The sequence below is a fragment of the Lagenorhynchus albirostris genome, chromosome 15, assembly GCF_949774975.1.
Source record: "Lagenorhynchus albirostris chromosome 15, mLagAlb1.1, whole genome shotgun sequence".
Taxonomy (NCBI): Eukaryota; Metazoa; Chordata; class Mammalia; order Artiodactyla; family Delphinidae; genus Lagenorhynchus; species Lagenorhynchus albirostris.
This window is the reverse complement of record NC_083109.1, coordinates 73,336,781-73,364,001: the sequence shown is the minus strand read 5'-3', so window position 1 is coordinate 73,364,001 and position 27,221 is coordinate 73,336,781. Positions and strand designations below refer to the sequence as shown.

The 27,221-nt window shown below is 38.8% G+C and overlaps 1 protein-coding gene and 1 pseudogene across 9 annotated transcripts in view; both read right to left on the bottom strand.

Annotated features, from left to right (window-relative positions):
- The window catches only part of TPST1 (tyrosylprotein sulfotransferase 1), a 165,866-nt gene that overhangs the window by 35,129 nt on the left and 103,516 nt on the right, over window positions 1–27,221 (bottom strand). For 6 of the 9 annotated variants that reach the window (XM_060123194.1, XM_060123195.1, XM_060123198.1 and 3 more), the window contains exon 3: window positions 22,817–23,015. The exons of the other annotated variants lie outside the window; for them this stretch is intronic. In XM_060123194.1, coding sequence (XP_059979177.1) covers window positions 22,817–23,015 — 199 coding nt within the window. The remainder of the gene's footprint in view (window positions 1–22,816; window positions 23,016–27,221) is intronic. 9 annotated transcript variants of the gene reach the window in all.
- Window positions 1,639–3,747, bottom strand: LOC132504835 (tigger transposable element-derived protein 1-like; annotated as a pseudogene).

Below are 27,221 nucleotides of genomic sequence, written 5' to 3'. Positions count from 1 at the left end.
ATAGTTGTGTAACTATAGTATCACATTAAATAACAAAAATGAACTACTGTGAAATGCAACAACATGAAACTCATGAATGTTAAAGGAAAGAAACCAGACACAAAAGATACTGTCAATACCCTCCAGCTGAAGACTACCAGGAATATAGTTGTAGTTGAACATGGTGAATTCATTACTCATTTAATCAAGGGAAGACACACAATGTGGGAAATGGGGGATGTCTCAGTAAAAGAATATTAGAAAGTACTTTCATGATTCAGGTTTTGGTTAGGTGATTTTGGGAAGAGTCCAAGGAAACAGGGGTTTGCTCTGGACTGGGTGCTGTCAGCAAGCAGGGATGATTCTATAACTGGGTATCTTAATAAATCTTATCTAAAAGGAAGGAAGACTAGAAGTGAGACTAAAGCTACTTGTAAGAAGCAGCAATCAACTCATATTAAACAAGAGGTGGGTATTGGGTATTTTGTGGTTTGCACAGTGACCTTGATATTTTCTGTGCTCAAACAAAATTATAAAGTGGCCTTGTCTTTTCTCAGTTCATCATGGTTAAAGAGTAATCTTGTCTTGTGTTTGTATTTGGTGAGATCATTTATACCCAATAAGAGACCAACATGTCCTAGTGGTGAGCACCAAGCCAGTTTCTTTTTCTTTCTTTTTTTTTAACTATTTGCTTTTTTACTGAAGATCTAATTGGCTTCATTTAACAATTTATAAATCAGGCAGCACTCCATCTAGCAAGCAGAGAGGAGCTCCAAGGAGCTGTGCAAAATGGAAGGCTTTTAAAGGCAGAGATGGGGTGGACAAGGAAGTCCAACTATTTGACCAAGCCAGTTCCTAATAAACCATGGCCTAGAAGTTGTGTCAGATCAGTTCTTAGATGTCAGAGACTGCTCTTCATCTTTCCTGAAAATATACTGAATGATTCCATTTATATGAAATTTAAAAACAAGCAAAATTAAATCCATGATGGCAGAATTCAGGACAGAAGTTATCTGTGGGAAGAAGGAAAGAGGAGGAGGAAATAATTTGGAGGGGCAGGCAGAAGGCTTCTGGGGTACTGTTACTATCTCCTTGGAAGGAAAAAAGAAGCATCTCTGGGTTGAAAAATGGTAGAAAAACGGAAAGGAACTGGCAATAGTCTGCACAATCTTCCTTCAATTATAAAACATGATCAATAGGTTTTTGCTACAAGATGAGGTCTTTGTATGCTCTCTCGCCTGTCAAATCACTATCTAGGAGAATGTGTCACTTGCTGAAATGCAAAATACATTAAGTGAAAAATATATGAAGAATTCACATGAAGCCCATTGATGCTTATTCAAGATTTCAAGTCCCAAAAATGAACACTTGAAAAAAGCAATGTTGAACTTCTATCAATGTCAGCTATGCAGATTCAACAACAGAAAATAACACAGGCATACCTTGGAGATATTGTGGGTTTGGTTCTAGACAACTGCAATAAAGCAAGTATTGCAATAAAGCGTGTCACACACATTTTTTGGCTTCCCAGTGCATACAAAACTAATGTTTACACTACATTGTAGTCCATTAAATGTGCAATAGCATTATGTCTAAAAATAATGTACATACCTTAATTTTAAAATGTCTTATTGCTAAAAAATGCTAACCATCATCTGAGCCTTCAGTGAGTCGTAATCTTTTTGCTGGCGGAGGGTCTTGCCTTGATGTTGAGGGCTGCTGACCAGTCAGGGTGGTGGCTACTGAAGGCTGCGGTGGCTGTGGCAGTTTTTAAGAATAGGACAACGATGAAGTCTGCTGCACTGACTGCCTCTTCCTTTCATGAATGATTTCTCTGCAGCCACGCAATACGGTTTGATAGCATTTTACCCACAGTAGCACTTCTTTCAAAACTGGAGTCAATCAAACCCTACTGCTGCTTTATCAACTAAGTTTATGTGATATTCTAAATCCTTTGCTGTCATTTCAACAGTCTTCATGGCATCTTTACCAGGATTAGATTCCATCTTAAGAAACCACTTTTTTTGCTCATCCAGAAGAAGTAATTCCTCATAAATTAAAGTTTTATCATGAGATTGCAGCAATTCAGTCACATCTTCAGGCTCCACCTCTAATTCTAGTACACTTGCTATTTCCACCACATATACAGTTACTTCTTCCACTGAAGTCTTGAACCCCTCAAAGTCATCCATGAGGGTTGGAATCAACTTCTTCCAAACTCCTGTTAATGCTGATATTTTGATCTCATCCCATGAATCAATGAATGCTCTTAATAGCGTCTAGAATGGTGAATCCTTTCCAGGAGGTTTTCAATTTCCTTTGCCCAGATCCATCAGAGGAATCATTTTCTGTCTAAGATAAAGCATTATGAAATGTATTACTTTGGGGCTTCCCTGGTGGCACAGTGGTTGGGAATCTGCCCGCCAATGCAGGGGACGCGGGTTCGTGCCCTGGTCTGGGAAGATCCCACATGCTGCGGAGCAACTGGGCCCGTGAGCCACAATTACTGAGCCTGCGCGTCTGGAGCCTGTGCTCTGCAACAAGAGAGGCCGCGATAGTGAGAGGCCCGTGCACCGCGATGAAGAGTGGCCCTCGCTCGCCGCAACTAAAGAAAGCCCACGCACAGAAACGAAGACCCAACACAGCCATAAATAAACTAATTAATTAATTTTAAAAAATGTCAGGTGCTGTGCTGACTATTTAAGAAAAAAAAAGAAATGTATTACTTAAATAATAATACTTGAAAGTCAAAATTACTCCTTGACCCATGGGTTGCAGAATGAATGTTGTGCTAGCAGGCATGAAAATGACATTAATCTCATTGTCCATTTCCATCAGAGCTCTTGGGTGACCAAGTGCATTGTCAATGAGCAGTAATATTTGGAAAAGAATCTTTTTTTTCTGAGCAGTAGGTCTCAAAAGTGGGCTAAAATATTCAGTATTTGTAAATAAATGTGCTTTCATCCAGGCTTTGTTGCTCTACTTATAAAGCCTAGGCAGAATAGATTTAGCATAATTCTCAAGGGCCTTAGGATTTTCAGAATGGTAAATGAGCATTGGCTTCAACTTCAGGTCACCAGCTGCATTAGCCCCTTACAAGAGAATCAGCCTATCCTTTGAAGCTTTGAAGCCAGGCATTGACTTTTCCTCTTTAGCTATGAGGGTCCTAGATGGCATCTTCTTCCAGTATAAGGCAGCTCTGTCTACATTGAAAATCTGTTGCTTAGTGTAGCCACCTTCATTAATTATCTTTGCTAGATCTTCTGGATAACTTGCTGTAGTTTCTGCATCAGCACTTGCTGCTTCACCTTGCACTTTTATATTATGGAGATGGCTTCTTTCCTTAGGCCTCGTGAACCAACATCTGCTAGCTTCAAACTTTTCTTCTGCAGCTTCCTCACCTCTCTCAGCCTTCACAAAATTGAAGAGTTAGGGTCTTGCTCTGGATTAGGTTATAGCTTAAGGGAATGCTGTGGTTTGATGTTGTGGTTTGATCTTCTAACCAGACCAGTAAAACTTTCTCCATATCAGCAATAAGGCTGCTTTGCTTTCTTATCATTTGTGTGTTCACTGGAGTAGGACTTTTAATTTCCTTCAACAACTTTTTCTTTGCATTCACAACGTGGCTAACCACTGGTGCAGGAAGCCTAGCTTTTGGCCCATCTCAGCTTTCTACCTGCTCTCTTCACCAAGCTTAATCATTTCTAGCTTCTGATGTAAGGTAAGAGATGCGCAACTTTTCCTTTCACTTGAACGCTTAGAGGCCATTGTAGGGTTATAAATTAGCCTAATTTCAATATTGCTATGTCTCAGGGAACAGGGAGGACCGAGAAGAGGGAGAGAGATGGCGGAAATGCCAGTTGAACACGCAAAACATTTATCAATTACGTTCACTGTCTTACATGGGCATGGTTTGAGGTGCCCAAAACAATCATAATAGTAACATCAAATATAACTGATCACAGATCACAACAAATATAATAGTGAAAACGTTCGAAATACAGTAAGAATTCATATTTTCAAATGAAACAAAGAATGGTAATGGAAATTATTTTCAAAAATATGATGAAAGATATGAATTCTGGGAGGAGGAACCAAGACGGTGGAGTAGAAGGATGTGCTCTCACTCCCTCTTGTGAGAACCCAGAATCACAACTATCTGCTGGACAATCATTGACAGGAAGACACTGGAACTCACCAAAAAAGATACCCCACATCCAAAGACAAAGGAGAAGCCACAAAGAGACATAAGGAGGGGCACAATCACAGTAAAATCAAATCCCATAACCGCTGGGTGGGTGACTCACAGACTGGAGAACACTTATACCACAGAAGTCCACCCGCTGGAGTGAAGGTTCCAAGCCCCACGTCAGGCTTCCCAACCTAGGGGTCCGGCAACGGGAGGAGGAATTCCTAGAGAATCAGACTTTGAAGTCTAGTGGGATTTGACTGCAGGACTTTGACAGGACTGGGGGAAACAGAGACTCCACTCTTGGAGGGCACACACAAAGTAGTGTGCGCATCGGGACCCAGGTGAAGGAGCAGTGACGCCGGGGGAGACTGAACCACACCTACGTGCTAGTGTTGGAGGGTCTCCTGCAGAGGCAGGGGGTGGCTGCGGCTCACCGTGGGGACACGGACACTGGCAGCAGAAGTTCTGGGAAGTACGCCTTGGCGTGAGCCCTCCCAGAGTCTGTCATTAGCCCCACCAAAGAGCCCAGGTAGGCTCCAGTGTTGGGTTGCCTCAGGCCAAACAACCAACAGGGAAGGAACCCAGCCCCACCCATCAGCGGTCAAGCGGATTAAAGTTTTACTGAGCTCTGCCCACCAGAGCAACAGTCAGCTCTACCCACCACCAGTCCCTCCCATCAGGAAGTTTGCTTAAGCCTCTTAGATAGCCTGATCCACCAGAGGGCAGACAGCAGAAGCAAGAAGAACTACAATCCTGCAGCCTGTGAAACAAAACCACATTCACAGAAAGACAAGATGAAAAGGCAGAAGGCTGTGTACCAGATGAAGGAACAAGATAAAACCCCAGTAAAACAACTAAACAAAGTGGAGATAGGCACTTTCCAGGAAAAGAATTCAGAATAATGATATCAAAAGCTTTACAGACAAGCAAAAGCTAAGAGAATTCAGCACCACCAAACCAGCTCTACAACAAATGCTAAAGGAACTTCTCTAACTGGGAAACACAAGAGAAGAAAAGGACCTACAAAAACTAACCTAAAACAATTAAGAAAATGGTCATAGGAACATACATATCGATAATTACCTTAAATGTGAAGGATTAAATGCTCCAACCAAAAGACACAAGCTATCTGAATGGATACAAAAACAAGACCCATACATATGCTGTCTACAAGAGACCCACTTCAGGCCTAGGTACACATACAGACTGAAACTGAGGGGATGGAAAAAGATATTCCATGCAAATGGAAATCAAAAGAAAGCTGGAGTAGCAATACTCATATCAGATAAAATAGACTTTAAAATAAAGAATGTTACAAGAGACAAGGAAGGACATTACATAATGATCAAGGGATCAATCCAAAAAGAAGATATAACAATTATAAATATATATGCACCCAACATAGGAGTACCTCAATACATAAGGCAACTGCTAACAGCTATAAAAGAGGAAATAGAGAGTAACACAATAATAGTGGGGGACTTTAACACCTCACTTATACCAAGGGACAGATCATCCAGACAGAAAATGAATAAGGAAACAGAAGCTTTAAATGACACAATAGGCCAGATAGATTTAATTGATATTTATAGGACATTCCATCCAAAAACAGCGGATTACACTTTCTTGTCAAGTGTGCATTCTCCAGGATAGATCACATCTTGGGTCACAAATCAAGCCTCAGTAAATTTAAGAAAATTGAAATCATATCAAACATCTTTTCTGACAACGCTATGAGATTAGAAATGAATTACAGGGAAAAAAACATAAAAAACACAAACACATGGAGGCTAAACACTACATTACTAAATAACCAAGAGATCACTGAAGAAACCAAAGAGGAAATCAAAAAATACCTACAGAAAAATGACAATGAAAACACGACGATCCAAAACCTATGGGATGCAGCCAATGCAGTTCTAAGAGGGAAGTTATAGCTATACAAGCCTACCTCAAGAAACAAGAAAAATCTCAAATAAACAATCTAACCTTACACCTAAAGGAACTAGAGAAAGAAGAACAAACAAAACGCAAAGTGAGCAGAAGGAAAGAAATCATAAAGATCAGAGCAGAAATAAATGAAGTAAAAACAAAGAAAACAATAGCAAAGATCAATAAAACTAGGAGCTGGTTCTTTGAGAAGATAAACAAAACTGATAAACCATTAGCCAGACTCATCAAGAAAAAGAGGGAGAGGACTCAAATCAATAAAATTAGAAATGAAATAGGAGAAGTTACAACAGACACCGCAGAAATACAAAGCATCCTAATAGACTAGTACAAGCAACTCTACATCAGCAAAAGGGATAACCTGGAAGAAATGGACAAATTCTTGGAAAGGTATAACCTTCCAAGACAGAACCAGAAAGAAACAGAAAATATGAACAGACCAATCACAAGTAATGAAATTGAAGCTGTGATTTAAAATCTTCCAACAAATAAAAGCCTAGGACCAGATGGCTTCACAGGTGAATTCTATCAAACATTTAGAGAAGAGCTAACACCCATCCTTCTCAAACTCTTCCAAAATATTGCAGAGGAAGGAACACTTGCAAACTCATTCTATGAGGCCACCATCACCCTGAGACCAAAACCAGAAAAAGATACTACAAAAAAAGAAAATTATAGACCAATATCACTGAAGAATATAGATGCAAAAATCCTCAACAAAATACTAGCCAACAGAATCCAACAACACATTAAAAGGATCATACACCACGATCAAGTGGGATTTAAACCAGGGACGCAAGGATTCTTCAATATACGCAAATCAATCAATGTGATACACCATATTAACAAACTGCAGAATAAAAACCATATGATCATCTCAAGAGATGCAGAAAAAGCTTTTGACAAAATTCAACACCCATTTATGATAAAACCTCTCCAGAAAGTGGGCATAGAGGGAACCTACCTCAACATAGTAAAGGCCATATACAACAAACATCATTTTCAATGGTGAAAAACTAAAAGCATTTCCTCTGAGATCAGGAACAAGACAAGGATGTCCACTCCCACCACTATTATTCAACATAGTTTTGGAAGTCCTAGCCACGGCAGTCAGAGAGGAAACAGAAATAAAAGGAATACAAATTGGAAAAGAAGAAGTAAAACTGTCACTGTGTGCAGATGACACAATACTATACAAAGAGAATCCTAAAAATGCCATTAGAAAACTACTAGAGCTAATCAATGAATTTGGTAAAGTTGCAGGATACAGAATTAATACACAGAAATGTCTTGCATTCCTATACACTAATGATGAAAAATCTGAAAGAGAAATTAAGGAAACACTCCCATTTACCACTGCAACAAAAAGAATAAAATACCTAGGAATAAACCTACCTAGGGAGACAATAAACCTGTATGCAGAAAACTACAGTGATGAAAGAAATTAAAGATGATACCAACAGATGGAGAGATATACCATGTTCTTGGATTGGAAGAATCAATATTGTGAAAATGACTATACTACCCAAAGCAATCTACAGATTCAATGCAATCCTATCAAATTACCAATGGCATTTTTTATGGAACTAGAACAAAAACTCTTAAAATTTGTATGGAGACACAAAAGACCCCAAATAGCCAAAGCAGTCTTGAGGGAAAAAAACGGAGCTGGAGGAATCAGACTCCCTGACTTCAGACTATACTACAAAGCTACAGTAATCAAGACAATCTGGTACTGGCACAAAACCAGAAACATAGATCAATGGAACAGGATAGAAAGCCCAGAGATAAACCCACACACCTATGGTCAACTAATCTATGACAAAGGAGGCAAGGATATACAATGGAGAAAAGACAGTCTCTTCAATAAGTGGTGCTGGGAAAACTGGACAGCTACATGTAAAAGAATGAAATTAGAACACTCCCTAACACCATACACAAAAATAAACTCAAAATGGATTAGAGGCCTAAATGTAAGACCGGACACTATAAAACTCTTAGAGGAAAACATAGGAAGAACACTCTTTGACATAAGTCACAGCAAAATCTCTTCTGATCCACCTCCTAGAGTAATGGAAATAAACACAAAAATAAACAAATGGGACCTAATGAAACGTAAAAGCTTTTGCACAGCAAAGGAAACCATAAACAAGACGAAAAGACAACCCTCAGAGTGGGAGAAAATATTTGCAAAAGAATCAACCTCCAAAATATATAAACAGCTCATGCAGCTCAATAGTAAAGAAAGAAACAGCCCAATCCAAAAATGGGCAGAAAACCTAAATAGACATTTCTCCAAAGAAGACATATAGATGGCCAAGAAGCACATGAAAAGCTGCTCAACATCACTAAGTATTAGAGAAATGCAAATCAAAACTACAATGAGGTATCACCTCACACCAGTTAGAATGGGCATCATCAGAAAATCTACAAACAACAAATGCTGGAGAGGGTGTGGAGAAAAGGGAACCCTCTTGCACTGTTGGTGGGAATGTAAATTGATACAGCCACTATGGAGAACAGTATGGAGGTTCCTTAAAAATAGAATTACCATATGATCCAGCAATCCCACTACTGGGCCTATACCCAGAGAAAACCATAATTCAAAAAGACACATGCACCCCAATGTTCATTGCAGCACTATTTACAATAGCCAGGTCATGGAAGCAACCTAAGTGCCCATCGACATGAATGGATAAAGAAGTTGTGGTACAAATATACAATGGAATATTACTCAGCCATAAAAAGGAACGAAATTGGGTCATTTGTTGAGACGTGGATGGATCCAGAGACTGTCATACAGAGTGAAGTAAGTCAGAAAGAGAAGAACATATATCGTATATTAACGCATGTATGTAGAAACTAGAAAAATGGTACAGATGAACCGGTTTGCAGGGCAGAAGTTGAGACACAGATGTAGAGAACAAATGTATGGACACCAACGGGGGAAAGCCGTGGTGGGGTGGGGATGGTGGTGTGACGAATTGGGCGATTGGGATTGACATGTACACACTGACGTGTAGAAAATTGATGACTAATAAGAACCTGCTGTATAAAAAAATAAATAAAATTTAAAAAAGATATGAATTCTATTTCCAGGAATAGCAACTTGTATCAACACACATAAGTTTGCATATTATTTCAAGGGACTCAAAGACACCAGAAAGTACACGCAGGTTAAGAACTACCACTCCGTCATTTTCTATTTAGTACCGCAAAAGAGAATTCTGCAGCCAGCATAATTTTTGTTCCTTTGTAAGTAACCTATTTTCTTATGCCTCAATATATACAGGAGAAGCTCAATTACAGTAATGTAGTCAAAAGAGGGAATTTTTCCTGGAAGTGAACTAGGATGTCCATAGCTGTGGCAAGGGCAGAGTTGGAGATGATTTTCATAGACAACTAGAACAGGACTTCAAATAATGGATGCCCTGAATGTCCGTATCACTTACAGCCACTGAATCAATATTTCTGAAAACCAAGCCCAAAGTGTGAGCCTGCATATGCTTGAATAACAATGCTAATTGAATTCACAGCCATGTAAGGTATCATATTAATGTTAAGGCAGTAAAACCACTATGATTATTAAGAGAGCTTGTGGGTAAGTCCACAGGGAGCTATTGCCTTTGGGTAGCACACCACCTCTGTGGGTCAGCTGCCAACGGAATGGTGGTGGACCTGGAGCCACTGTCGGTCAGGAGGGCCAGCACTCAGGTGGAAGAGCTGGATGTGGAATGGAAAAGAGCAAGGACAAGCACGACAACACCAGCCTCCTCTGTGTCTATCACTGCATCTGCCTGCAAAACCTCCAGGAAGAAATGGCCATCGCTTTACTTCCACCTCTCAATCTCACACAATTTCTTCTATGGACAAGCTCTCGCCTAGAACCATACAAAGAAGAGAATTCTGGGAGGGGCAGTTCCCAGCCTTAACCAAGTTGACAACAGAACAATACAACATATCTACTAGTCGACCAACCTTCCCAGTTTGCCCAAGACTATCCTGGTTCTAGCACTGCAAGTCCTGTACCCCAGGAAACCCCTCAGTCCTGGGCAAACCAAGATAGTTGGTCATCCTACCTTCCTTGCCAATAGAGGCAGTCTTTTCTCTCTGAAAAAGTTGGCATCCTCTTGCCGAAAGAACCTTTCATGATCTCTCTTGAGGTAGTCACCTAGCAGGAGAACAATGACCCACCCACCACCTCTTATTGCTTCTAAACTTAGAACTAGACTTAAATCTCAGCAGGCCCCAGAGAGATGAACACTAAGTCTGACCCTAGAAGAGGTTTTGTACACACCACAAGAATTTCAAGATTTTGTCTTTTTGTATCTGCAAAACCTAAGTAAAGTGTAGTAGAAATCCTAAGACCAGAGCAGAAGAAATGTAATGTTGGATTAATCCAAATTTATTGATATGGATACAGAGATTTTGGATGCAATGTGTTAAGCTTGAGTACCTGGGAATAACTAACAATTTCTTGTCTTGTTCCTGATCTTAGTGGAAATGCTTTCAGTTTTTCACCATTGAGGATGATGCTGGCTGTGGGTTTGTCATATATGTCCTTTATTATGTTGAGGAAAGTTCCCTCTATGTCTACTTTCTGGAGGGTTTTTATCATAAATGGGTGTTGAATTTTGTTAAAAGCTTTCTCTGCATCTATTGAGATGATCACATTGTTTTTCTCCTTCAATTTGGTAATATGGTGTATCACATGGCTTGATCTGCATATATTGAAGAATCCTTGCATTCCCGGGATAAACCCCACTTGATCAGGGTGTATGATCCTTTTAATGTGCTGTTGGATTCTGTTTGCTAGTATTTTGTTGAGGATTTTTGCATCTGTGTTCATCAGTGATACTGGCCTGTAGTTTTCTTTCTTTGTGACATTTTTGTCTGGTTTTGGTATCAGGGTGTTGGTGGCCTCGTAGAATGAGTTTGGGAGTGTTCCTCCCTCTGCTATATTTTGGAAGAGTTTGAGAAGGATAGGTGTTAGCTCTTCTCTAAAGTTTTGATGGAATTTGCCTGTGAAGCCATCTGGTCCTGGGCTTTTGTTTGTTGTAAGATTTTTAATCACAGTTTCAATTTCAGTGCTTGTGATTGGTCTGTTCATATTTTCTATTTCTTCCTGGTTCAGTCTCGGAAGGTTGTGCATTTCTAAGAATTTGTCCATTTCTTCCAGGTTGTCCATTTTATTGGCATATAGTTGCCTGTAGTAATCTCTCATGAGCCTTTGTATTTCTGCAGTGTCAGTTGTTACTTTTTCATTTCTAATTCTATTGATTTGAGTCTTTTCCCTTTTGTTTTTTGATGAGTCTGGCTAATGGTTTATCAATTTTGTTTATCTTCTCAAAGAACCAGCTTTTAGTTTTACTGATTATTTCCTATTGTTTCCTTCATTTCATTTATTTCTGATCTGATCTTTATGATTTCTCTCCTTCTGCTAACTTTGGGGGGGTTTTGTCCTTCTTTCTCTAATTGCTTTAGGTGTAAGGTTAGGTTGTTTATTTGAGATGTTTCTTGTTTCTTAAGGTAGGATTGTATTGCTATAAACTTCCCTCTTAGAACTGCTTTTGCTGCATCCCATAGGCTTTGGGTCATCGTGTTTTCATTGTCATTTGCTTCTAGGTATTTTTTAATTTCCTCTTTGATTTCTTCAGTGATCTCTTCGTTATTAAGCAGTGTATTGTTTAGCCTCCATGTGTTTGTATTTTTACAGATTTTTTCCTGGAATTGATATCTAGTCTCATAGCGTTGTGGTCGGAAAAGATACCTGATATGATGTCAGTTTTCTTAAATTTACCAAGGCTTGATTTGTGACCCAAGATATGATCCTGGAGAATGTTCCATGAGCGCTTGAGAAGAATGTGTATTCTGTTGTTTTTGGATGGAATGTCCTATAAATATCAATTAAGTCCATCTTGTTTAATATATCATTTAAAGCTTGTTTCCTTATTTATTTTCATTTTGGATGATCTATCCATTGGTATAAGTGGGGGGTGTTAAAGTCCCCTACTATGAATGTGTTACTGTCGATTTCCCCTTTTATGGCTGTTAGTATTTGCCTTATGTATTGAGGTGCTCCTATGTTGGGTGCACAAATATTTACAATTGTTATATCTTCTTCTTGGATTGATCCCTTGATCATTATGTAGTGTCCTTCTTTGTCTCTTGTAATAGTCTTTGTTTTAAAGTCTATTTTGTCTGATATGAGAATTGCTACTCCAGCTTTCTTTTGATTTCCATTTGCATGGAATACCTTTTTCCATCCCCTCACTTTCAGTCTGTATGTGTCCCAAGGTCTGAAGTGGGTCTCTTGTAGACAGCATATATAAGGGTCTTGTTTTTGTATCCATTCAGCCAGTCTATGTCTTTTGGTTGGAGCATTTAATCCATTTACATATAAAGTAATTATCGATATGTATGTTCCTATTACCATTTTATTAATTGTTTTGGGTTTTTTATTGTAAGTTTTTCCTTCTCTTGTGTTTCCTGCCTAGAGAAGTTCCTTTAGCATTTGTTGTAAAGCTGGTTTGGTGGTGCTGAGTTCTCTTAGCTTTTGCTTGTCTGTAAGGTTTTAATTTCTCTGTCAAATCTAAGTGAGATCCTTGCTGGGTAGAGTAATTTTGGTTGATCCCTGAAAGTATAGTCTTAGGAAATGGGATTTTAAATACACAATGGAGGGGGGATTCCCTGGTGGTGCAGTAGTTGAGAATCCACCTGCCAATGCAGGGGACACGGTTTCGATCCCTGGTCTTGGAAGATCCCACATCCTGTGGAGCAACTAAGCCCCTGTGCCACAACTACTGAGCCTGCGTGCCGCAACTACTGAAGCCCATGCACCTAGAGCCTGTGCTCCGCAACAAGAGAAGCCATCGCAGTGAGAGGCCTGCGCACTGCAGCAAGGAGTGGCCCCTGCTCACTGCAGCTAGAGAGGGCCCATGTGCAGTGGTGAAGATCCAAGGCAGCCAAAAATAAAATAAATTAAAAGAAATAAATGAAATACACAATGGAGGAAGGAAAGACATTTCTTAGAACCCAGAAGATCCGCTATTACACTTGTTTACAATGGAAAGTTAATGGAAAATTACAGGAAACAATATAGGCATGACCATTATTGGCACACATGCTTTTAGAATGAAGGTTTGGGTCACCATACAACCAACATGGTTAATGAGGGCAAATGGAATATGAAATAGCTAGAGAAAGAAAGAAATTACAAATACCATCCATGATCACGTGGCAGGTGCAGAAATGAGGACTGCAATAGTGTTATATTCTTCCTGCTTTGTTATGAATATACCTGAATAGATTAACTATTTCTTTTTTTTCCCCTCCCTTTACCATTCCCATACGCTCTAATATAAGGTGTGTTACTTAGGGCTGACTCTATATCTCAGTATTTAGGTTTCAGGATATCAAAGACGGAATGTGACTCAGCTAGGGGAGTAAATAAATATCACCCAGAAATGAATAAAGTGCAATGTGTAACACAGAGTCCCCTCTTTTGGGGAGATGGTTAGTATGCTTTTAGTTTTGTAAGGGATCACTGCATCATGTAAGGTGGAAGTACAATGTCATTATCTTTTTTTTTTTTTGCGGTACGCGGGCCTCTCACTGTTGTGGCCTCTCCCGTTGCGGAACACAGGCTCCGGACACGCAGGCTCAGAGGCCATGGCTCACAGGCCCAACCACTCCGCGGCATGTGGGATCTTCCCGGACCGGGGCACGAACCCATGTCCCCTGCATCGGCAGGCGGACTCTCAACCACTGCGCCACCAGGGAAGCCTAATGTCATTATCTTTATTTGGAAGTTAAATAGGGTTAAAATGGGAACATATGTATGTCAGGCTGGCAAAGAGATGAACTGTGCTGGACTGTCCGTGGTCAACTGGTACCACCAACTACTTTTGTCTAAGGCAGAAAATTAAGTCTCCCATAATTCCCTTCCCTGTGTGGTTCTGAGTAAAAGGCTGCCAATAAGAGAAAATATGATTTTCTCTTTTATGGAAGGGATTTATAAAATGGAAATGAAGCAGAAGCCATTATTCTCAAGACACGCAGTGCTTCCACAGACCTCTCCTAAAGCTCCCACTTCATCCCCATGGCATGCCTCACAGGTCCTTCCTTAGGCTCCCTTACTGAGGTCCCACTCTGACAGCTAGATGCAGTTTTGAGGGCTTCTCTGCAAACTCTGGCTTTCCACCCACCTCAGGCTTAAATCATTAATGCCTATTTTCCTAATCTTTCTATGACAGATTTATCAGTTCATTCTCTATTCTTCTTTTATATAAAATGTCCAGTGTATGATAAAAATTTTCCAGACCCTCAGTTCTCCAGTTCTCCCACATTTGTGTAAGCCATAATTAACATATTAAACCCCTCACTCCTATAATACTTACGTAGCTCTCTTTCCCCAACTGAATGCAGACTGATACAGTAATAAAGTACTGCCGTAGCCACTGGAGCTCACTTCTGGGTGATGGAGCATTTCTCACATAAGGTAGAATACCTATGAACTGGGCCATAACTTCAAATATTGTCTACAAGATCTTCATATCAGGATACAGTATTTTTGGTTGAAGAAATATTCTTGTTCCTACATCTAAGATTTATTTTGCTAATAAAAATCATTTTATTAAACACCTACTAATTCTCAAGTATTAAGTTTGGTGCTCAGGATGCAAAATGCATATGTGGTCCTTGCCTTTGAAAAGTCCTTAGTATAAAAGAAGCAACATATAATATAAACAATCATAATATAGTGTGATAACTGCAAGAGTAAAGGCAGGCATGAAGTATAGTAGAAGGATCTGTGGCACAGAAGAGGTGTCATTTGAGCTGAGTCTTAAAGGACAAAGTTGTAAAATGAAGAAGAGAAGCAAGATGATCAAGGCAGGAAGAAGAGTAAGTGCAAAGGTACAGAGGTATACAAATGTGCCAAAAGAATGAAAGGCAGGTAGTGGGGTGTGATTAGAAGGATAAAACGAGATAAGGTTGAAAAGGAAGGTTGAAAGCAGAAGACAAAGAATCTTAATGCTATTCTGAGTTCCATTATGGTTACGAAGCAGGAGGTCTCAAAAGACCACCGCTCTCATCAAAACAATCAGAAAACACCAGATAAACTAAACTTCATACTATTCTTTAGAGCCATCAAAAAGCAGTGGATGCAAAGAAGTCTAAATGAACCCAATTCCAGAGAAGGATGAGTTCTTCAAAGGTGAGCAAAGAGCCCCTTTCTACCTTGAATCAACTGCCTAGTCTGCATATAGGTAGGCAGAAAAGCAGGCCTACCAGAGGTGAAAGATTTTGCTGATGAGACAAAAAGAAGCTGAACTTTTAGTGGCAGTGTGGACTGGTATGATGGATCCAAATCTAGAAGAGCCCCAGGTGTAAAAATAAATCTCTTGGTCTAACAATTGTACCCCAAGGGCCTTTTGTTAAGTAACAGTGGGAGCAGAGCTAGAAAGGAGAGATCGCCCAATCTTTTTTTAAAATAAATTTATTTATTTATTTATTTTTGGTTGCATTGGGTCTTCATTGCTGTGCACGGGCTTTCTCTAGTTGTGGCGAGTGGGGGCTACTCTTCGTTGCGGTGCGCAGGCTTCTCATTGCAGTGGCTTCTCTTGTTGTGGAGCATGGGCTCTAGGGCATGCGGGCTTCAGTAGTGGTGGCGCACGGGCTTAGTTGCTCCGTGGCATGTGGGATCTTCCCGGACCAGGGCTTGAACCCGTGTCCCCTGCATTGGCAGGCGGATTCTTAACCACTGCACCACCAGGGAAGTCCGAGATCGCCCAGTCTTGTGTGGTCCTTAGCTTCCAGGGCCCTGTTGCAGTTACCATCCAGAGGTGAAATAAATTAATTTAAGCTTCAACCCAAGTCCCTGCCAGCTGTTATTTTTAAAAAGTCAAAGAAATCAACCTTTTTTCTACAGCACACAGGAAACTGTGGGTTGGGCTAAAGGTCAAATCTCCATAATCTCATTTAAATCCAGAAGTAAACTAAATAAAACTGTTGCTCAGCCACAGCTCGGCCTGACACACTGAAATTTGAATGATCAGCCAATTACCCTAGCTGCCTGACAGAAAAAAGAATATGCCCTCTCTGGGAAAAATAAATCAAAAATATTATCTAGGTTACTCTCTACTCTTCTTTTATACAAAAGGTGCAGTATGAAATCAAAACTTCTAAGACATGTGAAGAAGCAAATAAGTATAACTCATAATTAAGAAAAAAGGCCAAAAGAGAGACCCATGTGTAAGTACTTTAATTATTATAAATATGTTAAAAGAATTTAGGGACTTCCCTGGTGGCACAGTGGTTAAGAATCTACCTGCTAATGCAGGGGACACAGGTTCGATCCCTGGTCCGGGAAGATCCCACATGCCACAGAGCAAGTAAACCCATGCGCCACAACTACTGAGCCTGCGCTCTAGGGCCCATGAGCCACAACAAGAGAAGCCACCGCAACGAGAAGCCCTTGCACCGCAACGAAGAGTAGCCCCCGCTTGTCAAAACTAGAGAAAGCCCACGCACAGCAATGAAGACCCAACACAGCCAAAAATAAATAAATGAATAAATAAATAAGAATTTAGAGCAAAAGATGAACAGAATGGGTGGAGAGATGGAAGATTCCAGCAGAGAAACAGAAATTCTAAAACTGAAAAATAAACTATCTGAAATGAAGTTACTGGATGGGATTAATGGCAGACCAGACACAGAAGAAGAAAGGAGCAATGAATTCAAAGATAGGTTAATTAAAAACAAATCAAACCTGAGGCCCAGACTAGAGACGGCAAAAGAGACGATCAGTGAATTTGGCACATTTTAGTCAAACTGCCAAAAACTGGAGATAAGAGGAAAGTCTTATTAGCAGCTCCCCCCAAAACAAACCCAAAAAACTATTACATTCATAAGAATTTTAGCTGACTTCCCATAAAAACAATGAAAGCCAATAAAATAACATATTCTGAGTGCTGAAAGTAAAACAAACAAACGAAACCCAAAAACCTGTCAACCTAGAACTCTGTACTCAGCAAAATATTCTCATATAACGGAGAAATAATGACATTTTCAGATAAACAAAAGCTGAGAGAATTAGTAGCCAGCATACCCTTACTATAAGAAATCCTAAAAGAATTTCATCAGGGTAAAAAGAAATGATTCCAGATGAAAATCTGAGTCTTCAGAAAAGATGAAAAAGACCATTTGTGGCCCACAGAAAAGTTTGCAGCTCTTGTCAGAGAGCAACTACCATAAACAAACAAATAAAAAAAGAGGTATAGCTAACAAGGGGAGCTAAGAGCCAATAGTGGAGATAAAATGAAATACTTAAACAAACTAGACTGATGCAAAAGAAGGCAGGAAAAAAGAAAGAAAGGGACAAAGACAGACATCTAAATAGAAAACAAACAGCAAGGTGGTAGATTTAAACCCAAACAGGTGAGTAATAACGTTACATGTAAGTAGATTAACTAGTCCATTTAAAGTCAGAGATTATGAGTTTAACAAAGAAGACCAGCTATATCCACTTATCAGCAACATACTTTAAATATAAAGACACAGATTAAGAGTAACAGGATGGAAAAAATATACCATGTACACTGTATGCATAAAAACAACGAAGTGACTATGTTTACGTCAGACAAACTAGACTTCCAGAGAGAAACATCAGAGATGATGAGAGACACTTCATAATGATGAGTTAATTCCTCAAGAATATATAAAAGGGTTTGCTCCTAATAATACTGATTCAAAACACATGAAGCAAAATTAACAGAAATAAAAAATAATCTTTTTCCAAAATTGATAAAATTAGACACCCCCTACCAATAAGAATTAGAAGATTTGAGCAACACTGTAAAACAACATGACTTAATTGATATTTATAGAATTCTGCAACAGCTGCAGAATACACATCCTATCGAGTGACATGTGAGAACATATGCTGGCCATAAGGCAATTTTCAATATATTTCAAAGGACTGAAACCACACTGAGTAGTTCTCTAATCGTAAAGGAATTAACCTAGAAACAAACAATAAAAAGATCACCAGAAAATCTCCAAAGACCTGAAAAGTACATGCCATTCTAAGAAGTCTGGGCTCTATCCTATAGTACTAGTGGAGCTATTCAAGGTTTACGCAAGGGAATGATACATTCAGATATAATACATTCAGATTTGAACTTTTAAAAAATAACTTTCATTGAATATTTTAAAAATGTAGCAGAAGAATGACTGAACACACTCACATAATACAAAGGGGAATAAACTATAATTTATGTAAAAAATGAGGAGAAACTGAATTAAGGTACCTGAAATAGGATTGAATCAAGGTATTTTCAAATGCAGAACCAAGGGGACTTGGTGACCAATTAATTACACGTGATCTGCAAAGCTAGTTAATCCTAACTAACTTTGATGACTAGACAAATAGGAATGCTACGTATGCAGACAGGAAAAACAGGGAGAAGCAGTTTCTGATGGGTACAGGAACTAGAAAACACAGGTGTGCATTACAGGCTCTCCCTTTAATGCAAGAACATCAATTCTAACTGCTGCAGCTTCTTACTCTTTGGCTCAGGGATATAACCCAACTCCCCCTCCCAGCTCACTTAATTAATATTCAAGTTCCTTCTTGTTTGCTCTGTGGGCTCTGCACACTGATACGTGCTTTTCCATTTGACTATTTGCTCTTCTTTAGTACTGTCTAGTCTGGTTTTCAACTGGATATTCCATTCACACTTGGATCTGCTTTTCAGCTCACTCTCCAGGTTTAGTAACCAGGTCTTTGAACTGTTTTTTGGCTTGACCCACGTGTCCTGAGGACTCTGCTCCTCATACCTGCTCACTGGCTCATAGACAACGCAAATATAGATAAACACAGCCTCATCCCACCCCTATTCTAGATTCTTGCTCAGTTTAGTGAACAATCCATCTAGCTTCTGCCTATCAAGGAACAACTTTGGACAATAAGTTCATTTGACATTGAGTTTGAGGTCTTTGTGAATATCCAAGTGGAGAGATACAGAAAGCAGGTGGAAAAAAATGAGCCTAGGGCTCAGGAAGGAGACCCAGTAGGAGATAAAGATTTATGATCATCAGCAAATAGGTTGTAATCAAAATCACATGAGTGGATGAGCGTAAGGAGACTATAGAACAGAAGTCCTTAATCTGACAGGCTTTAGGGGCATCTATGAATCCACTGAAATTGTGGGTAAAATTCTGTGTATGTATGTGTCTGCACTTCTCAGATAGGGATCCATAAATTTCATCAGATTCTCAAATGTCTTTAACTCTAAAATTATTAAAAACCTATGCAGGAGGGAGATGGCTAGAATGTAACCTAGAGGGCACTCCTTACTAAAATGTGCTACAATTGTGGGATTAGAGACCATGGTGGGAAAGGTATGGAATATGTTAGCATTTCATTTCCAATTTACCATCTGAGTCACAGCAACCATGAAGCACATGATTTTCTATTCAAGATTGGGCAACACGTCCCCAAAATACACTGACTCAGACACCAGTACTTCTAGATTACCCAAAATTGTATGAAAACTAGAATTTTTAGGCCTAGAGCTTTGGATTCTATATTCCCAGTCAAAACGTGAATTTCTTCCCCACTCCCATCCCATAAATAAAGGGCACAATCTCCGCAGCCACCTTCTTTCTCTGGAGTCCATCTCATGTCACAGCTGACAATCGAAGATCACTTTTTAAGCATTACTTTATGAAACTTCATGATCATCAATGCTGGATATATTAGCATCTGAGTTTTTACAGGCAAAAAGCTCTGAAAATATATAATCCAACCCCACAAAACAAGGATGTCAGCTTGTATGCATTATCACAAAGTGCTCAAAAATGCAATTATAGTTCACACTTTACCTTTTTTTCCTCAAAACTATTTGTCACTTTAGAGGTAGACAAAGATGGTGGGAAGGTTTTTTCCAGGGTGCATTTTGAAACTCTTTCAAAAGCCACAAATGTGTATGAAACAAATTCTCTAGTCACAAGGATTCAAACCACAGCATTCTTCCCTACTTAACCACTCAAGCAAGCCAAGAATAATCTAGCTGGTCAACTCACATGTAGGAAAACTATAATGTCTACTACTTGGGGAACCTCTAAATATCACTTACACATGTACCTTGGTTTATAAAAACCATTTCAGTATTGTACAAAGGAGAAAGCTATGAATTACCAATTACCAAGAGATTAAAAGGACTATGATAATGCACTGTATACTTCGCCTTTAGCAGAATGTAATTCACAAAACTTTAACACATATAAAACTTTTTTCAAACTTAAATGTTTTGTAAAAGAATATATACATATAGGTAATAACTGGAAAATGTTCAATTATATTAATCAATGAAACCTATTAAAATTAGCAAATATCTAAAATAAAATTACCTATATTATGCTGGTAGTTCAAAAGAATAAAAAAAAATTATCAACATATATCATGCACCTTAAAAAAATTTCAGATATTTTGACGTGGTTTAATTCCACTTTCATTAGTCTAGCCCTAAAAAAAACCCCACTAAAATGTAGTATGTGCAAAGATGTTCACTGTAGCACTATCTGTCAAACAGAAAATTGTAAACAGCAAAAGAAAAATGGTAAAATAAATTATAGAACATATACTAGGGAAACATTTTATTTGTTTGTTCATTCATTCATTCACTTACTACTGTGTTTCATAAAGGATTTAAGGTGGCTCATAAAATGATTTATTTATACAACCATGAAAAATTATGTTTAAAAATCATGTACACAATGAGAAAATGCTCATGAATATTAAATGGAAAGGGCTGAATACAAGATTGTGTGTGTGCAAAAGTGAGATGTAAGACAAGTATTCTTACCTTTGTTTAACAACATGCAAAGAAGAAAGAGAAATCCATCAAAATGCTAAAAATGGTATCTGTCAGGGTGGTAACATTATAGGTGAATTTTATTCTCTTATCTTTTTAATTTTATAAGTTTTATAAACTAAGTTTAAAAATATATATATATATATTTTTTTGCGGTACACGGGCCTCTCACTGTTGTGGTCTCTCCCGTTGCAGAGCACAGGCTCCGGACACGCAGGTTCAGCGGCCATGGCTGACGGGCCCAGCCGTTCCGCGCATGTGGGATCTTCCTGGACTGGGGCATGAACCCGTGTCCCCTGCATCGGCAGGCGGACTCTCAACCACTGTGCCACCAGGGAAGCCCCTAAGTTTATAGTTTTATAATAATGCTTGTATGTATGAAAAATATAAAAAGGATAAAGATTATTTTAAAAATAAAAAAAAAATCTGCCTCCATATATGATGGTTTATAAGAAAATAGCTCTTCGTATATAGCCACTAATGACTTGAAAAAAGAAAACAAAAGTAATATCTAAGTGTAAAAAATCCAGATGGAAATCAGCCTCATGAAATATAAGTTTGTTTTTCGATTAAAGGTATCAACAGAAGAACAGAATAAAGAGATGATATATTATAAGGTTGTGGGGAGGAGAGGAAACTGACATAAAAAAAAAAATACCAGGGCTTCCCTGGTGGCACAGTGGTTGAGAGTCCGCCTGCCAATGCAGGGGACGCGGGTTCGTGCCCCAGGCTGGGAAGATCCCACACGCCACGGAGCGGCTGGGCCAGTGAGCCATGGCCGCTGAACCTGTGCGTCTGGAGCCTGTGCTCCGCAACGGGAGAGGCCACGACAGTGAGAGGCCCACGTACCGTAAAAAACAAAACAAAACAAAACAAAAAACATACCAGAGAAAGGCAAGGAATTTTAATCTTGAAATCCAACAGCCTAACAGTGAACTTACGCTAACACGGTTGTCTTATTTAAACTGTAGTTTCAAAAAATACCACATCTATAGACAGAAAGTAGAACTGTGGTTGCCAGGGGCTAGAGGAAGGGGGAATGGGTAATGATTATGTAGTTTCAGTTTGAAAAGATGAAAAAAGTTCTGGAGATGGATGGTGGTGACAGTTCTACAACAATACAAATATACTGGACTATACACTTATAAATTGTTAAAATGGTAAATTTTGTTATTTAAATTTTACAATAAAATATACATTAAGGTATGATTTGAAATAGATTATACAGGTAAGGTATATATTCACATTTTTTGAGTTTTCAGCTTTTCTCAAATAGGATTATAAAGATGTGAGCATAACTTATAAAAGAAGTAGTTGTAACTACACTTTAATAGTAACTTTCTCTCAATCAGAGGGTTGTTTATTGTACCTATGTAATAATTCTTCTCATGTAGCCAATGTTTAGTTTTCAAGTATCAAGAAATCATGCCTCATCTAAACAAAGGTTTAAAAGTAAAGTAGCCATTAGATTCAAAGTAAAAAGAAACTAGAAGTAAGTGAGGTCACTAATAATTCTGGTGTTTATGCAAATTTATGATAATCAGCTATGAGAATAAATCTCCCCAACAGTAAGCACCATTCTTAGAAATTGGGAAAAAGAGATTAAAGAATTGTCCCTATAGTCCCTGGAAAGAGCCACAGTTATCCTTAAAATGCAGTGGAAGATTTCTGATGATAAAGCATTTTACAAATAGGATTTTTCTAATTTAAAATAATTTTCTGATCATAAAAAAGCAAGGAACAAAATAAGAAAAAACTTTTTAGGACCCAAATTCCATACCCAGTTTTCTCAATTCACTTTAAAAATCTCACTTACCCTTCTAGTGTTTTCAAGGATTTTGGGATCAGGTTTTCCATAGTTAGGTGGATTGGCATACGGGTCATATCCAAGTTTGGCAAGCATGGGTGCAATCACCGCCATGTCTTGTAAAACATCTGGAGGTATCTTCCCAACCCATTTTGATAGAGCTCCCACATTGACTGGCTTGATGACCTGGTCTGTAGATCTCTCCACTCTGAAAGCAATATAATGTGAATAAACATGTATTTAGAATACTGAAAACAGTACTGGAAACATATTTTTTTTTTTTTGCGGTACGCAGGCCTCTCACTGTTGTGGCCTCTCCCGTTGCGGAGCACAGGCTCCGGACGCGCAGGCTCAGCGGCCATGGCTCACGGGCCTAGCCGCTCCGCAGCGTGTGGGATCTTCCCGGACCGGGGCACGAACCCGTGTCCCCTGCATCGGCAGGCGGACTCTCAACCACTGCACCACCAGGGAAGCCCCTGGAAATTATTTTTGATGACTCTAAAAATTACAAGTCTTCAGATTATAAAAGCTATTGAGAAAGAGTGTATTTTTCAGGCTTGACATTACTTACTAGACTTTTTTTTTTAATGTTCTCAATCTGACAGCAATTATTGGCAACCTCAGATTCCTAGAAATAGGAAAAACGGTCAGGTGAAAACATCTGCACAGAATGTACTGACATTTTAATTACAACATTCAGAAAAACATAACAAAGATAAGACTGCTTAGAAAAACAGCTCGTCAACTTACTTGAAATACATAAAAATAAAAACCACAAGTAAATAAGATGGCTTGATGAATGATGACTAGAGGAACATAAAGATGGACAGATTATGTGATAAAGCAAATACAGCAAAATGTTAATTGTAGCTAGTGGGTATAATTCTTTCAGTTCTTTATATGTTTGAAATTTTTCATAATAAAATATTGGGGGGAAAATAGTCAACCATAATCCACTAAGACTGCAAAATATTCATTTGTCCTATTTTTCTGTTGATTTCCTAAAGAACCCTATTTTCTAAGGAAGAAAAAGGAGTGCTATTTATGACTTTTGATATTACAAAATAAATGTGTTCTACCTCTTGACCTAGAAATTTACTTTAAGCTTATAGTGACACTATATTTGACTAAATAACTCATAATCTTAGGGTAAAATATAATCTAAAATGACATCTAGATTGAAATTGGATCTGAACTAGCAGATTTTGGCCAAATGACATTCAAACAAAAGTACCTAAGAGAGTTTTATATCATAATACATTAGAAGTCATTCAAACACACTATTCTAATAAAAGGTTAAAAAGATCTTTTTCTTTAAGTTTTCGATCTCTCGCTGCAGATAACCATTATCTGATGAAGAATCCCTCAAAGGGGCTCCACTCCTTAAAAAATACACAAGAGAGGACTTCCCTGGTGGCGCAGTGGTTAAGAATCCGCCTGCCAATGCAGGGAACATGGGCTCGATCCCTGGTCTGGAAAGATCCCACATGCCGCGGAGCAACTAAGCCCACGCACCGCAACAACTGAGCCTGCGCTCTAGAGCCCATGTGCCACAACTAGAGAGGAGCCCACACACTGCAACGAAAGATCCCACGTGCCACAACTAAGACCTGACATAGCCAAGTAAATAAATAAAAAGAAAATAAAAATATCTAGTATATAACCAAACATACTTTATAAAAAAAAATGAAATAACTAGAGAACATCCAAGCGCTGAACTGCATATTTACTGTGGGTGCACTAGGAACATTAGAGAATGGGAGTCACATCTGTAGAGATAAACATCTCAAGAAAAAAATGCTTTATAGTAAAAAAAATAATTTCTGTTCATTCTATGTCAGGTACTTTGCATATGATATCTACTTTAATCCTTGAAACAACCTTAAGAGAAATATTATCAGTCCCTATTTTTCAACTGTGTTAACTGAGACCCATAAGTGATTTATCCAAAGTCACACAGTCTGGAAATAATGGAGTTAGAATTTGAACCTACTGAACCTGTCTGACTCCAAAGCATCTGTTTTATCCAGTTTCTCTTACTGCCGTCCTATTGACGTCAAATCACATCTTGATTTTTACATTCTACGCTTCCCTGAAAACTTTGGCCTCTTGTTCTATACTGCATAGACTAAGTGGTTTTGCCACAGTGATAACATACTACACATGTAATAGGTATATACAGGGCTGTGCCGGTAACACTTTACAACCTGATCTCTGAGAAGGGAAAGTCATAATTTGTAGCATTTACTGATGACCAATGGTGTAAATACTCCCACCATGGATGATTTCAAGCTACCAACATGATGTCATTGACCACAGAGTTGAGGAGAGATGCACAAAAATGGGTTCACGGTAGCTGGCACAATCCAGCTCCAGCAGACCACTGGATATCTATAGGGTCACGATCTCTTGTCCCAAATTCTGAAATCCAAAAACTAAACATTTTCCTGTAACTCATGTGGCAGCAAAACATAACCTGAACTGATAGGAATCTATTTAAAGTCTTTATTCTTCTTGGCATAAACAATCATACTCTTTAATGCAGAAATACTGATGTCCTTGATTATAGCGTGTTGACCCAGAACAAACAGAGGATGTTATATAATATGTGTTATGTACATCATATGACCTTTCTAGAATCCAAAAATTTTGAATTCTGAAACATCTGTGTTAAGCACTGAAGTCACACATAGGGTCTCATATGTCGTGACTGGGAAGTTGGTAATGATAGAAGGGTTTTAATCACAGGACTGACAAGACTAGATTGTTCTTATCTGCATTCAATGTTGAAAACTATGGGAAGAGAAGATTGAAGGATGGGGTAACCGGGGTCAGAAAAACCAGTAAAGACGTTCAACTATATATTGAAAGAATTGAGAAATGATTAAAGCTCCAACTACAGCAAATGACATAGAGATGGAAAGAAAAAACCTCCATCGATTTGTTTTTTTTTTAATAAATTTATTTATTTTTGGCTACATTGGATTTTCGTGGGCTTTCTCTAGTAGTTGTGGTGAGCAGGGGCTACTCTTCATTGTGGTACGCAGGATTCTCATTGCAGTGGCTTCTCTTGTTGTGGAGCATGGGCTCTAGGCACGCGGGCTCAGTAGTTGTGGCACACGGGCTTAGTTGCTCCGCGGCATGTGGGATCTTCCTGGACCAGGGCTTGAACCCGTGTCCCCTGCATTGGCAGGTGGATTCTTAACCACTGTGCCACCAGGGAAGACCCCATAGATTTGTTTTTAATTGATCAGACTTAGTGGTCAATTAGATATGGGGAGGAGAGAAAGGAGTCTAGATGAATTCGTATTTGACTTGAAGGACTGAATGGACCGTGTTTTCATTCATTACAATAGCATGGAGGAAAAGCATAAGTATTGTTGCTTAGTTTTGTTTCAGATGTAGGGAACAAAGGAAAAGAGGTAAAATTGATAGTAGTAAGGAAGTTACCAAAAGTCTAAAGGAAAATTAGAGTTGACTAAGAGACTGAAATGTAGTATGTGTCAGTAAACAATAGCTAGTATTATTTTTGCATCCAGAATATAGCACCGGTTCAGAAGAAAAATGAAAGCCATTATTTATCATGATGATTGATTTAAAGATAAAGTTCAACCATCTCTTCTCTGAAAGAGAATTCTAAAATGAAAAGTCTTTTTTTTACGTAACCACTGAGTCACAAGATTCACTAGTAGCAAATGCAGTTGCCATGGACTCCTTAGGGGGAAGAACTTGGGAAGGTATACTGCGTATCACTCAGGTGTTTCTCTTTAAGGCAGCAGTAATGGCATTTTATATTGATTGAGCATAAAATTCATATTAAATATTTTTTGAACACCCACTATGGGTCAGGTCAAGTGTTAGATACTAAGTATGCAAAGATGACATGACTAGGTCATGGCCTTCCTCTCAAGAAGCTCAGAGTCCAATAAGAGAGATAAGCATACACATGATTAATATGCAGCATGATAAATGTCATGACAGAGGTTAGAAACCATATTATGGCAATGCAGATGACAGAACTAGGTCATTCCTCTCCTAGGGTCTGACATGAGTCAGCGTAAGTTACCAAGTAGCTAAGGTAAAGATTAGTAATCTATGGGTCACAGGCCAAATCCAGTCCTACTGCCTCTTTTTGTCTGGCCTTCAAGCTAAGAATGGCTTTACATTTTTAAATGTTTTTTTTTAAAAATCAAAAGAATAATATTTTAAACACATGAAAATCATATGGAATTCAAATTTCTATGTCACAAAGTGGTTTGTTTGTTTGTTTGTTTCTTTGGCCATGCCATGCAGCATGCAGGATCTTAGTTCTCCAACCAGGGATTGAACCCATGCCCCCTGCACTGGGAGCACAGAGCCTTAACCACTGGACCACCAGGGAAGTCCCAAAAAGGGTCTTTTCTTTTTGGCTACA